This window comes from Rissa tridactyla, chromosome 13 (genome assembly GCF_028500815.1).
Source record: "Rissa tridactyla isolate bRisTri1 chromosome 13, bRisTri1.patW.cur.20221130, whole genome shotgun sequence".
In the NCBI taxonomy this organism is placed as follows: Eukaryota; Metazoa; Chordata; class Aves; order Charadriiformes; family Laridae; genus Rissa; species Rissa tridactyla.
The window spans coordinates 12,310,446-12,324,040 of NC_071478.1; the positions used below are offsets into that span (position 1 = coordinate 12,310,446).

The 13,595-nt window shown below is 51.1% G+C and overlaps 1 protein-coding gene across 1 annotated transcript; it reads right to left on the reverse strand.

The window, feature by feature from the left end:
• Positions 1-856: 856 nt before the first annotated feature.
• MLEC (malectin) lies at positions 857-13,550 on the reverse strand. The gene is made up of 5 exons (XM_054219829.1): positions 13,329-13,550; positions 9,777-9,955; positions 8,503-8,679; positions 8,278-8,335; positions 857-7,089 (listed from the first exon to the last, which is right to left on the reverse strand). Exons 1-5 carry the CDS (start codon positions 13,522-13,524, stop codon positions 6,860-6,862), a joined length of 840 nt encoding a protein of 279 aa, XP_054075804.1. The 5' UTR covers positions 13,525-13,550; the 3' UTR covers positions 857-6,859.
• Positions 13,551-13,595: the final 45 nt, after the last annotated feature.

Sequence of the window (13,595 nt, forward strand, 5' to 3'; positions counted from 1 at the left end):
GGGAAGAAAGCTGGAAGTTACCCGAAGAAAAGAAATACAAAAAACTAACAAAAACCCACCCCCTCGCTGCTGTTCCCAAGGAGCTGGGACCCTGGCCCGGGCAGGGACAGTGACAAGACCGTCTGCTCCAAGGAGGGTGACTCAGGGAGCGCTGGTGAGAGTCACCCTGCCACTGTCACCCCATCCCGGACCACCAGGAGCACCCATCGGAGGGAGGGTGGCAGCTGACGGACGAGACTCCAGAGCCGGGAGGAACTGGGATGTCCCGCCTGCGGGGATCCACAGGAGCACCACACCGAGGAAAGGACGCCTTTCTTCCCAAAAAAGGGGCTACCCCCCAGCCTGCAGCAGGCGCTCAGGGGTTAAGAGTCACCTCCAGCCCTTCGGGGAGCCAAGGCAAAAGAAACATCTGCGTCCTCTTTCCAGACTCCAGCCAACACTCAACGCGCTCAAAATTGACCAGAAAAAGAGATGTAGAGCAGTGGTTAGTGACGTTTGCTGCTGCCGCTGCCAACCAAATGCTCTCTCAAACACACCAGCGCTCACAAATCCTCCTCCCTGGCCCCACGAAGGACACACCAAAGACCCTTCTATCCCCAGGGGCAGGTGCCCTACACAGAGCCAGGGTCCCTCAGCCCCCGAGAGAGGAAGGTGCTGCTTTCTCTCTGCACCAGCTCCAGACCCGTCCGTCCGCCTCTGACACAGTTTTGAGCCGAAATGGGGGCAAGCTTGCAAAACCCCAGACCATAGATTAACATCTCTGGTGTTCCCGGCCCAAGCAGGAAGCAACACGGTCCCCACCAGCACTTTAAAGAGGATGTTGTACCGTTCAACTTGCATTTTATCGCCAAAAATAACCAGCGAGAGAGTGCCGAAGCCGTGGGGGAGGCTGTGGTGGGATGTTAAACTGCATCCCCTCCGCAGGGCAGCACTCCCGCATCGGGAGCCGAAAAGCCAAAGGGATGCCCCTGTCCCCAACCCTTAGAAATGAGGGACCACCTCATCCAAGTGACAATATAATTTTGTTTTATTTTCCTTTAATGCACTGCTGGTTAAAACCGCCAGACAGTAGATTTCAGAACATTCCCTCAACCAAACATCCTGAGGAAATTAAAAAATAAAACCGCTACCGTGTACCAAAAATAAAATAACCCACCCCCACACCCGTCTTTTCCCCCAAACTAGTCCCTGCAAAGCCAATGCAATCAGAAATAGACATCTGTGCTTTTCACCCAGGGCCCAAGCTTGCTGCAAAACCAACTAAAAAAAAAAAATAAAAAAAAAATGTCACTGCAAGTTGTTATAACACAAAGCAATGGACAGTAAAATAAAAAAAATCCTCCTTAAAAACCTTTTGTACTAGTGACAAGTACAGACAGAGATCTCTCCCCACACTGCTTTAGCCTTTACAGACAACCTAGACCTGCAGCTTCAAGTAGTTTGTGACGTGTCCTTAATGCCACAGCACGGGTCACTTCCAGGGGTCCCAGCGGGGCGCTGCAGGGCGGTGGGACCACCTGCCAACGCTCAGAGCTGCGACACCAATGGCACCCTAACATCCCCATCACCTGCCCAGCATCTCGCAGTCCTGGCTACTGGCCTCCTGGCATAAAGCACAAATCCTGCCTCTGCTCTCACACTCTCCGGGGCTGCCTCACCAAACTGGCTGCTTCTCAAGTGGGGAAGCCCTGAACACATGATGGCCGTAGAAACCATGAAAAATGCAAGCCCCCACCTGCCAGCACGTTTCCAGGCACCGCTTCACTCCAGCACCCTAGCTCAGGAACTGTCAGTGTGACAGAACAGCCACAGCAGCACAAGCGCATCCCCACCACGCCTGACCGGCAACAACTCCAGGGCAGAGATCCCGTGTTTCCGAGATCCACACTCTCCCCAGTTAAACTGGTTTGAGCCGTACTGTGCCCCTTGCCTTGAAATCTCCATCACACAAACTCTTTAGCAGAGACCTTTGATGTTTGCAAAAGATTATTCACATTTTTTAATCAGCCAGCACTGTTCCTAGGAGGGAGGAAAGCACTTCTGTTTTATTGATTATTTTTTTCCTTTTTTTTTTTTTTTAAATAAAGCACTTTTTGGGAAAAAAAAATAATCAAAACTTATCAATAACCTGCAGTAGCGTCCCACTGATCAGCCTGGGGACAGCGCCGCCACATCCCTCCCCCTCCCACATCTTCCCCCCAGTCTCCAAAAATAGTATTTAATATACAGCAATAAACTCTGAGCAAGCCAGAGTCCTGGAAGACATGGACCTGCTTTCACCTCTCCCGTCCAGCCCAGCACCATTTCAATGCTGTTGCTACTGTATTCCTGGGACAAACCCATTCGGATCCAAGGTGAAACGCACGTGCCACAGCCCCGCCGAGCAGCGTGCAAAGCAGGGGTGCAGCACAGGCAGACGATTCGTGTTAATCACATTTCCAAGCCTTCACATCTCCAGCCTGGTGGTGCGTTTGTGCCATTGAGAACACTCGTCTGAGCCTATTTGGGACTAGCCAGTGAAGACAGACTGGTGGAACCAGGCTGACGTTAAAAAAAAAAAAGTCATCCTTGAATTGTATTAGACTTTGGCATTTGTTCTGGAGATGCAGAAGCGTCAGTAGGTAAATTAGCTCAGTGCTGGCCCAGCTCCCATTTCTCCTGGATTCTCAGCAAGGATATTTCCCTCCCCGCCACAGAAGTGCAAGAAGCAGACTGATCTCTGCCACAATTGAGTACCAAACAGAGCCTGAAACACTTGGTACTTCGCAGCTGCTCAGAATCTGCTCACATCAAGGGCTGAAGCTGCTCTGCTGGTCCTCTCCCTCCTCCTGCAGTTTTCCATCAAAGACAGGCATGTTCAGCCCAGGCTTCCCATATCAAGACACTTCCCTGGCTGCTGCAATCCCATTTCAACTTAAAGGAAGACCAAGGGACATAGCACGGGTCTGTGCATCCTGTTCAGACCCAAATGGTGCAGGGCAAGCCCCTGGCAAGTGAGTTCGGGTGGCAGGACCCCCAAACCACACTCTGCACACAGAAGCACCATATGAGTACCAGGACGCAGCCATGACTCACTCGGCTCTGAACTGCACAGACACGCAGGCTCCAGACTGTCTGGAAGTTCTCCATCCTGCCTTCAGGACATTTCTGGGGGAGACCAGACCTGAAGGAGCTCTTCCAGTTCTTCTATCCCCTGCTAGGCATTTTTCCCATTGACCTCAAGGCCTGGAACCAAAGATATTCGCTCGCAGTTCTCCGCTTCAGCTGTGACCTCCGGAGCTGGCATCCAGGGACAGTGAGACAGTCCTCAGCTGATCGTAAGGGCAGGGAATGCCTGTCCCTTGGGATAAAAGAAAAAACAACTCAGAAGCTCCTTAAAAAAAAAAAAAAAAAAAGAAGCTTCTTCAAATAGACTTTTATTCAAAGCCTGAGACAAAGGCACCAAAAAGAGAAGTGAATTCATTTGGCTTTCTGCTCACTGCCACCTGGGGAACTCCAAAGGGTCAGAGCTGTTGTTTCAGTCACACACACAGAAGGGGAAATGGTCTGGCTTAAAGGTACAAAAGGAGAAGCTGACAGGTTGGTAATTAAAACAGGCTTTGGAACCACTATCCAGGCCCAAAACACAATCACCAGTGTTGTCTCCCCTTTATTAAGTGGAAACTTTATTAAAATTGCCTTATCTGCCCCTCTCTACACAACTGCTCCACCAATCAAGCCAGGGTCTATTCTGACCCAGCTCCCCACACTGCTGCCAAGGGACACGTGCTTCATCTGCCTGGGGACAACAAAACACAAACCGCCTTGTCCCTAACCAATCTCAGTTAAACACCATCTTGGATATTCCCTCAAACACCCAGGCTGGAAATCTACAGCCAACTCAAACTTTTTCTTTCCCTGGTCAGGACCAGGTACCTCATTATGGCCATCTGGCCAGCTTGCAGGTGCCAGACAGAGATGGCACGGGGAACCGGCCTAAATATGACATTCCCAGAGAGGTGCTGACTGGTTATCCCCTACCATCCTCCCATGTTTCCACATGCTTTGTCTGAAGGCTCCTTCTGAGGCAAACCTGTCAGGAAGCGATGGGCCAACAAGGAAAACTGCTCATAGCACCATAACAGGATCAGGAACCCCCTCAACCACTAGCTTTGTAGTGACAAAAATGCATAAAACCAGGGCAACTAAGCAACTGAAGTGAAGCCATGAAGGATGAACTATTCCTCCTTTCTATTCGTATTCAAATAAGACAAATTCATTTGAACTGAGCAACTGGAACACAACAGATCATACCCTGCTTAGCTTTGCCTCAGGGCAGCTGCTGGCACCAGATGGGTGCCCTGGCTTCAGGAGAGGCAGGGATAAGCTATCCTAGAAGACTTGTCTCCAACTCTTGCACACCTAAAAGCACACCCTTTTTCTCATGCAAGCAAAGTGAGATTACTGGGTGAGCCCCAAGAACCTGAGTGATTCCTTGCTTCAAGGATGCTCAAATAAAGTGTAACGTAGAAGGCCTGGAGGAGAACAGCTCCTTACAGAGAAGCCTGCTTTCAAGCTCAGGTTCTTTGCTTAACAAATCAGCACAGTTCATGCTTCTCAAAACTGATAAAGATCTAAATGTCTCTGCGCTCTAGTTAGAGCAATCCCAAAAACGCTGGAGAATCTCTGCAGGCACTGTCACCAAACAAAACAGAGCTCTCATTTTTAAGAATTTTGTAAGGACTAGGATTTTAACAGCAGCTAAAAGATGAAGCAGACAACTTCAAGCTTACCTACCGCCTTTTCATCATAAGGTTTGCTCTTAAGATCTAGCCCCTCTAAAACCTGTCTTCTCCTGGTATGGCAGGGACCCCCTTGCTTGTCCCAAACTGGCTGTTACCACTCGGGCAATTGGAGAGAAGGTAATTAATGTCCTACTGCTTGCTTTTTAGCTCACAGACACAGAATTAGGGTCAGGCCTATAGCAGTGATGTATGCAATCCGAAAGGCAAGGTTCAGTGCCACCACTGCACAGAGCAGTGCTTTTACACCTCCCCCAGCTCCTGTTCTGGAGCCCGTGAGCTGGCAGCTCACATCACAGCTTGAGGGTTTGAAGGAAGAGAAGGCTTCAGCTGCTTGGGCTCAGCAGAGCAGAAAGGCTGCTCCTCTGGCTTTCTTTCCAGAAAATAGGGAATTCTGCTGACTCTTTTCAACTCAAAGAAAGGCTGAGCCACTACAGAGGATCAAACCCAAGAACAACCACTAGGAAAACTCAGGCCCCGGGAGGAGCAGCAGCAAGGAGGACACTGCTCAGTGCAGCTGCTCTGGGTGAAGAGAGAGCACTTCTGAGAACAACAACGACAGCATGAGGTAAAGCGTTCTGCGAGCCCAGAGCTCACCAGTATGGCAGCTGACCCACAAGGACACAACCATGCCTGGGCCAGATCCTGCTCCAGCACACAGAACATCTCCCTCCCGCCTGCTTGAAGACCTCGGCATGTCAGAGGCCAAGACCATCAGAAGGCAGCTCCTCAGGGCCCGCAGCTCTGGATCAGGAGGCGCAGCCAGGGCTTTCGCTCTGTTCAGCCTCTGGCAGGCAGGAACAGGCCCCGCATGTGGAAACAGAAGCCTCTCGCAGAAATATCCCTGGGGGAAGCAGGTGACCTTGTCTCCAGTGTCCTGTTCACTTCCAGATCTCTGGAGGGTGACAAACCACCTTGCTCTACAGTACTGAAATGCTGGACATCTGTGCCTTCACCACAGTGCCCTGATATGCAAAAGGCTGAGCTAACTGAAGACACTACCCAACCCCACTGCACTTCTTACCGCTGCAGGCAGGCCTGGTCCCTACGGCAGGAGACGAGAGCTCACAGGGAGCATCCGTGAGATTGCTCTGCTCTGTCCTACGGCACAGGCTGTTCACAGTCATTGGGTGGGGAGCTAACCGTTAGGAAGATCAAGGAACAAGTCCAGAACCTCATCTCTAGGTCATCTGATTCTCAGCTGCTTCCAAAGGAAAGGTCGCTTGCTAGAAAGGGCAAAACAAGGAACTGGGCTTAAAATGAAACCTTTGAAAAGAAAAGGGTATTAAAGGAAACAAAAGCCATAATCAATACAGAAAACGAGTGCATCTGATCGACGCAAACAACGTCAGCCTCTCACAGGCTACAGCAGAATCCCTCTGCAATGGATCTAACATTACAATTGTCAGACTAGGAAAGTCTCTCCCAACTGGTGCAGCATATCAGGCCAGACAAATCCCTCTGCTCCTGGCACAGCTTGCTCTCTTAGGAGGGGAACACCTCCACAGAGGCTGAGCAGCTGGCTGGAGTCTTGGTATCTTTATGCAGGCGAGTACCATACATCATGTTGCACGCATTCAGGGAGATGCCGAGCCAGGCTCCATCCTCCATAGTCGTTAGTCACCCAACAGCACCACAACATTTCCACGCTCCTGGACAAAACGTGTACCCAGGCCTCGTTTTAAGAGCTGCTTCCCTGCTTAAGGAACCGTATTCCACCCATCAAAGGCAGAGATCTTGCAGCACATGGCTTTCTCTCAGTGTGGGACATGGCCCAGGACTGCTAGCATCAGCTTCCAACAGCCCAATACACAGACAGCCAGGACTCAGTTTACTCTTGGATGCCCCAGGGAGGAGTGGAGGCTGCACATGGTGTGAAGGGGAAGGCGAGGGCCTCGCTGCTTGCTGGCAGGGGGAAGGTAAGCTCCCTCTTACGTGGACCTGCTATTCATTCCAAATGAATCATCTTTTTTTTTTTTTTCCTTAAATTATGAACAATATGAGAAATTGAAAGCAACCATGTTTGGTCCAACTCCTTCCCTCCCAGCCCCTTGGCTGATGCTCTGTGGGGCTTGCTCTCACAATCGGCAGAGGCAGAAGAGGGTAGGAATGAAGACACCGAAGGCCACCAATATAGGAAACATGAGGCTGCTGTTGTCCGAGGCATACGGGTTTGGTGTGCGTGGGCCTGACTGAACCCGGTTCTTATTTGCTTGCTTTTTAACACTGGAGCCATCATCATATTCATCTTCATCATCATCTTCCTCTTTCTTCTCCAGACCCGGGTGCGGCTGCAGCTTTGGAACATCTGTTGGACAAGACAAAAGGTTGCAAGGAGGCAGGATGTAACCCAGGAAATCGCTCAGGTCACTCCCTTCCCCTCTCCCCGATCCAGCATGAACATGGGCAATAGGACACCTGGCCCTACATCAACACCGTGGCCAGAGCACCCAGGAAATAGAAGCACCTTCCCAGAGTACTCATACCACCACTTCTTTCCTCCATGATGCAAGAGCATCTAAAGACCCAGTTTGCAAAGAAAATGACATCCCTCCACCCCATCTACCTGTGACACTCAAGAATTTACAGCACAAAAGCACACTTAGAGCATAGTCAGACACCGCAGCTGCTCAGTGAGATCTAGTCAAGAACAAGCACCTGCAGGACCAGCAGATAGAGGTGCAAACAGGAAGGGGAATAACCCGTTCCTTAAATGGTCCTACTTCACATCACTGCATCCCCCAACCCCTGACCTATCAGAGCAGCATGGCCCGACCCCACTTAAATGTGGTCCTCCGAGCCTGGAGCCTGAATTGCAGGTCACACACACAGCAAGGTGCCACCTGGCCACAAGGTTACACACCAAATCTTCAGCAGCACTTGGCAATCCCTGGCCAATAGTAAAGCAAACTGATGCTCTGGTCAGAGAGGAGTCCTAAACCTCCCGTGTTCAGGAGCTAGAGGGACTCTAACTCCAGCACAGACTTACAAAGAGAGTGATGAAAGAGCAAGGATTTCACTAGCGTTCCCCACTGCTATCCAGAGGAACTGATATCTAGGGAAAAACACTGCCTTGTCCTCGACCTGAGGAGGCAAAACAAAGCTCCAGGTAAGAAACACATAACTACTAGCTAAAAGATCTCCCATAAATTACTTGTCTGCAGGGCTGCTGCTGACATCCAAGGCCAGAGGGAATTTATCTGTAGCTATAAGCTAAGACTGACCAGACGTGTTTCCTTCTCCTCTACCCCATATGCAGGAAGTCCCGAACCAAAACGATTTTTCTTATTCCAAAAATGACACAGCTATGTGCACTTGGAGGAGCAGGAGGACACTACACACCTACTTCATCCTGCAACTGCACTCTGTGGGAACTTGCTGAGAGAGAAACAGTTTTGGCAGAGGCGGGCGAGCAAGAGCTATGATCTCATGGTCTGAGAAGCAACAGGCTGCTCTCCAAGAGCGAAGAGCCTTCTGGCTCACAAACCATGCTTACCTTCCACTGTTCCTTGCAGTATGTATAGGGCACAGATTTTTGGATTGTCATAGTAGCCCTAGAGAAAGCAAAGAAGGAAGACAGTACTGCAGATTTGAGGTGAGAAGTATTTGCCCCCTGCCCCCCCCCACCATCACCTCTCCTCCCCCAGCACACAGCTGTATCACATGGCTGGGGAAGCAGGGGAAAAGGAAGACCAGGGCTCTGCCTAGCAAAGCTAATTACCTTTACAAACTCAATGTGGAGCTTCCCCGTGAACGTGGAAACCTCACCCTGGACACTCAGTTTCCCCTTTTTGATACTCATGGGAATGATCTCATCATGAGCTGTGCTGTGTCCAACTCTGTCAAAAATGTCCAAGTCCTTCACTACCACGTGGCCATTCAAGCGAACATCAAATACCTTCAGGGTGGAAGAAATGACAGTGTGTCAGAACAGATTCAAGCATGCGACAGTTAAAAGGGGAACAGAACAGGAAAGGTCTCTGCTTGTTATGCACCCAGGACCAGAAAGCATTGCAGCATGCACTGTCCCACCACACGTTCTACTCCCTTGAAAAGGGATTCAGAGGCCAAAAGCAGACAGGTAAGGACACCAAAGCATTAAAGTTGCTTTCAAATACCCCAAAATCTGCCTCCTCCTTTTAAAATAACCCCCATGTTTGCTGTTCTGAACTGAGGACAGCACAGTTTCATTCTGGTTTATTCATACTTTTATTCTACAACTTTCCACCTACTGGCTGAAGACTTGCTCCTACCGCCCCAGGGTGGCTGCTACACATCACACCCTAGGGAGTTAAGCCATTTCTAACAAACAGCCTGCAGCAGAGCAGAGAAAAGGAAACATGCTGGTGAAGGACACAGGGTTTGAAGGAGGTAAAATGTTGAACTGGTAACCACATCTGTGAATTCAGAGTGAAAGTCCTCCTCAGGGCTGTAATGACTCAAACTTCACTCAGCACCTGGGGAATCCCAGCAGAACCACATGAAGGAAGAGGAACCAAAGATGCCTCAGCCCTTCAGTTTAATCTGAGGCTGCTTTTTGCATCCATTCTGTAAGCCAGCCCCACCAGTTCTGTTCCCTGAAATACTTCTCTGTCAGGAAGGCATCACAGTGCTTAAGGAGCAGGGCTCTACAGAAACTGATGGAGCTGGGGAAAGCCAGACTAAAACACACACCACCTCTCTCCCAGTTTATCACAGGGCTTTGAGTTCTTTGTGCTTCTGCTTCCACATCTGTACATGAGGGATTTCAAAAGTGGGCAAGGATTATTCTTCTCTAAAGCGCAATAAAAAGGGTTGAATTTGTGTTTTCAGGATCAGTTTGAACCAGTACCAAGTCTTATTACATTTGTAAAAAATGTTTTGCGTCATTTATTTAACCCAGATCAGTTCCCTGATTCAATCTGCACAATACTTCCTTCAGCAGAAGCATGCTGTCAGGTCAGTAACTTAGCCAGTAACTCACATCAAAGAGATGAGCAAGGAGCTGTTGCTTACCTTCTGTTGAGACTGTGCAAAATAGACCTCTGCAAACTTCAACACCAGCACGTAGTCACCCTCCTCTTTGATGGGAACTTCATAGCCAAATGTTTCCTCGTTGTAACGCTCAGTCTGGTACAGAATCTGATCTTCCGCATTTGACCGCAAGATTGGCAGCTTCATACCATAGTCAGAAGCTGGGTTTCAAGCACAAAACAGTGAGAGGAAGGGTTAATTTCTGAGGCACATGGAAGAGAGACTTTATATACTCTTGAAGTGCTTAACTCCCTAAGTGGCCTTAGCACTTACGCCCTGTCAGACCTGTCTCCCCTCCTTGCTCTGACCAGGAGGCGGCACTACTGGAGCAGAAGCAGAGGTAGCCAAAGCCCCAGAACCCGGGTCCTGTAGAAAAACAGGTCTGGACCTGCTGCAGTCTAAGACACAGTAAACTCACTCGCACCGTTTCAGAAAGAAGAGTCTGTTTCCAAACAGGGCACAGAGCCAAAGGACTTGGCCATTGACTCCTGATCGAAAGAGGAAAAGCACCTAGAATATTTTTACAAGGTCTTAAAATTATAAACTCTGAGTACAAAACCGAAATGGTCAGTGCAGGACTGACTCGACTCTTTCATTCAACAGATGAAAGTTAGCAGTCGATGGCATCAGGTTTTAGAGACTCACCCTCCTCAAGTGAAAACCCGGGAAATGGCAGAAGGGTGAACAGCACTAGACACAAAACCCTTTCTTCTCACCGCAACCATGCAATACCTGCTAGCTTAAAGACAGGAAGAAGGAAGCAAGAAAGATACACGTGGGTTTCAAGAGGTCCATCAGCTGCTCTTATCACGGCTGCCCAGCTGAAATGGGCGCTGTCTGGTGGTATTTGAACAGCCCCCTAAGAAAGGCCCAAACAACATTCCCAAACGGGACATACCTGAGAAAACAACAGTAATCTTAATGACTGACAAGAGGCAAATTTTATTTCACCACTTCTACAGCATCCTTCAAAAGATCTTAACCTGACTTGATATTTTATTGTGTCAGGGTTACTGTACAAATGCAAACTGACACTTGCCTTGAGACCTCAGTATCAAGTAATTCCCCAGCAAAGCAGGGGCAGGAGGGAAGACTCTGGACACCACCTGCCCACTGGCACTTCAGTCAGGAGAAGCTGATCCAGACGAAGTTCTCTGCTGACACTTGCCACTTCCACCCCCATTTCCATGGGAACAGACACTGCATTGGCCAAGACAAAGCAAGAACTACTAACCCGGTGCACGTTGCCAAAGATGGAGCCAATGCAAACGAGGGAGAGGAAATTAATGCCAGTTCTGGGTCTCCTGTTTCACATACAGCTACTCAGGCAGCCTCCTGCTTCTCTTTACCACTCAAACCCGGGTGCAAAGGCTGAAGACTCTAATCACCAGAAATACAGAGGGTGAAAAGTTTGACCTGTCCTCCCACACAGACATTTCTGGCCAGCCACAGATTACGGCGATAGCAAACCAAGGACTCCACAGAAGTCAGCTCCTATTAGAGGAAAGCCTGCATAGGAAGAAAGTCCTTTAATAGCCAAGAAGGTAACTGGAGAGGAAGAGCTGTCACCTGTATATCAGAGGTCTGTTGACATAGCTGTGGAAGCAAGCTTGATTTCACAGCATGTTGAGAGGTAGCTCACCAAGAGACAAGCAGTACTCATTAATCTGCGACTCAACTACATTTGGCACCTGGCTATTCTGTAATTGCCATCAGCACATTTTGTCCTTTAGGGCACAGCATCTGAACTGAGGCTTGGAAAGAAAAAGAAAAAAAGGTTTTAATTTGCCCAGAGGCAGTACAGCATAGAAACGCTATCCCTAGGTCATTTTCACCCAGTCAGCCGCATATTTCTGCTGTAGCCATTACATCCCTATCGACACAGAGAGAAGCCCAGAGTAAACTGAAACAATAGTGCAATAAAAAGCCATTGAGGAAAAAGCAGCTGAGAGCTCAAAGGGGTAAAGTCTCCTCCACTGTGCCTGGCACCACTGGCTGAAGCAGGATTACTGGAACAGCCTGCTGTTCAGAGACACCATAGGCCTTCCCCAAAGGAAGAGCACGCCACAGTGTGCGTGAAAAAGAGTCTTTTTTCTCAACTCAAAAATAAATTGTTCAAGTCCACAAGGACATTCTCCTTCAAGTCACACATGTGAGAGGTCTGTGAAGGGAAGATGACCTACAACAATCGGGACACCCACGGAAGCTGGGGCATCAGCTTCCGCTGGGGTGAAAAACTCCTAGCAAACCGTAGTAATATTTAAATGTGACCTCCTCCGTGTACATTGTGCCCAAATCGGTTTCCATTCGGGATGGCACTCATGCAGGGTAAGCAACAGCAATCCCACTGTAGAGCACAGGACAATCCTCACCAACCTACACAGAAATAGTGAAGGTTAGACTTAAACAGATAGCTCATCTTCTCTGCACTCCACCACTCACCTGTAACTGACAGCAAGAACAGCTCAGCACAGCTAACTTTTCAATACATTTGTGAATCAACTAAGTTTTGGTGCATCAATTACCAGAAACATGCAAAATTCATACAACCTGAGTAGTTTCAGGGGAAGTGGGCAAAGGTAACCCAAGTGTAAGAGCAATTTAGTTCTCCATCCTGCCCTTACTGCTAGATAGAAGCTTTTACTGATTCAGTAGTTAGAGGAGCTGATCACATCCCATCTGCCTCCACCCCTGCCCTGCTCTTGGACACCCACCCTGCCAGGAGCGGAGCGGTGGAGCAGACCAGACACCTGCCCCTTCCTCCTGCCCGGCCCCAGCTCCCGGGCCCCAGCCACCAGCCTGTGCCACCCCCGGGGGGACCAGGCTATTGGTGGCATCGCCCTGCACCACGAGCCATTCCTCTGCGCAGAGCGGGCAACGCGTGTTCTCACTTACTGAGCGCGCCGCAGGCTGGGCTGCAAACTGGCAGATCTTGCTGTGGAAACTGGGGTCTTTCAGTGGAAAAATGGGAAGGAAAAAAAAAAAAAAAGGAGCCAGGCGGCTGCACGCGGCCGGTTTGGCAGCCTGACCTCTCCCGTCGCCTTTCCAGCCGAAATTCCACTCCAGCCCGCGAAGAGCTGCTTCCCCCCCGCTATTACACAACCCCGCGGCCCGCAGGGATCACCCCGCCGCCGCCGGGAACCGGGGCCCGCTCCGCCGCAGGAGTGGGGGTTGCGGCCCGGCGGAAGGATGGGGGTGGCCGCGGTCCCAGCGGGTGACAAGTGCCGTGCGGGGGCTGGGCCGGCGCTCCCCGCGGGCCCTCGCTGCCCGCGCAACCCCCGGCCGCCCCCTCCGCGACGCCGGGCCCGGGCGGCTGAGGGAGAGGAGCCTGCCTGGGCCGCCGCAGCCCTGCCGGGGGAGACGGGACGGTGTCGGGGTGACGCGGGACCCGGACCCCCACCGACACAGGCAAGCCTCGCCGCCCCCGGCGGAGCGGAGCTGAGCGGGGCCCTGAGGGCGGTCACAGCGACACCACCACCCCTGACCCGGGGCGGGCCCCCCGCGCGGTACCGGCGCGTCCCCCCCGGCCCTCACCTCGGCCCACGCGGCCCTCGAGCGGGTCCTTGCGGAAGTGGATGCCGTTCACGTCCACATGGGCATCGCCGCCCGCGTTGACGGCCCAGACGACGCTATCGGCCAGGCCACCCGCCGCGCCCCGCAGCAGCGGCGGCAGCACCAGCAGTAGCAAGGGCGGCAGCAGCGGCGCCCCGCGCGCCCCGGCGCCCACCATCTCGGGCTCCCGGCGCCGCACCCGCCCCTTCCTGCCACCGCCAGGGGGCAGCCTAACCCGCTGCCGGGGCG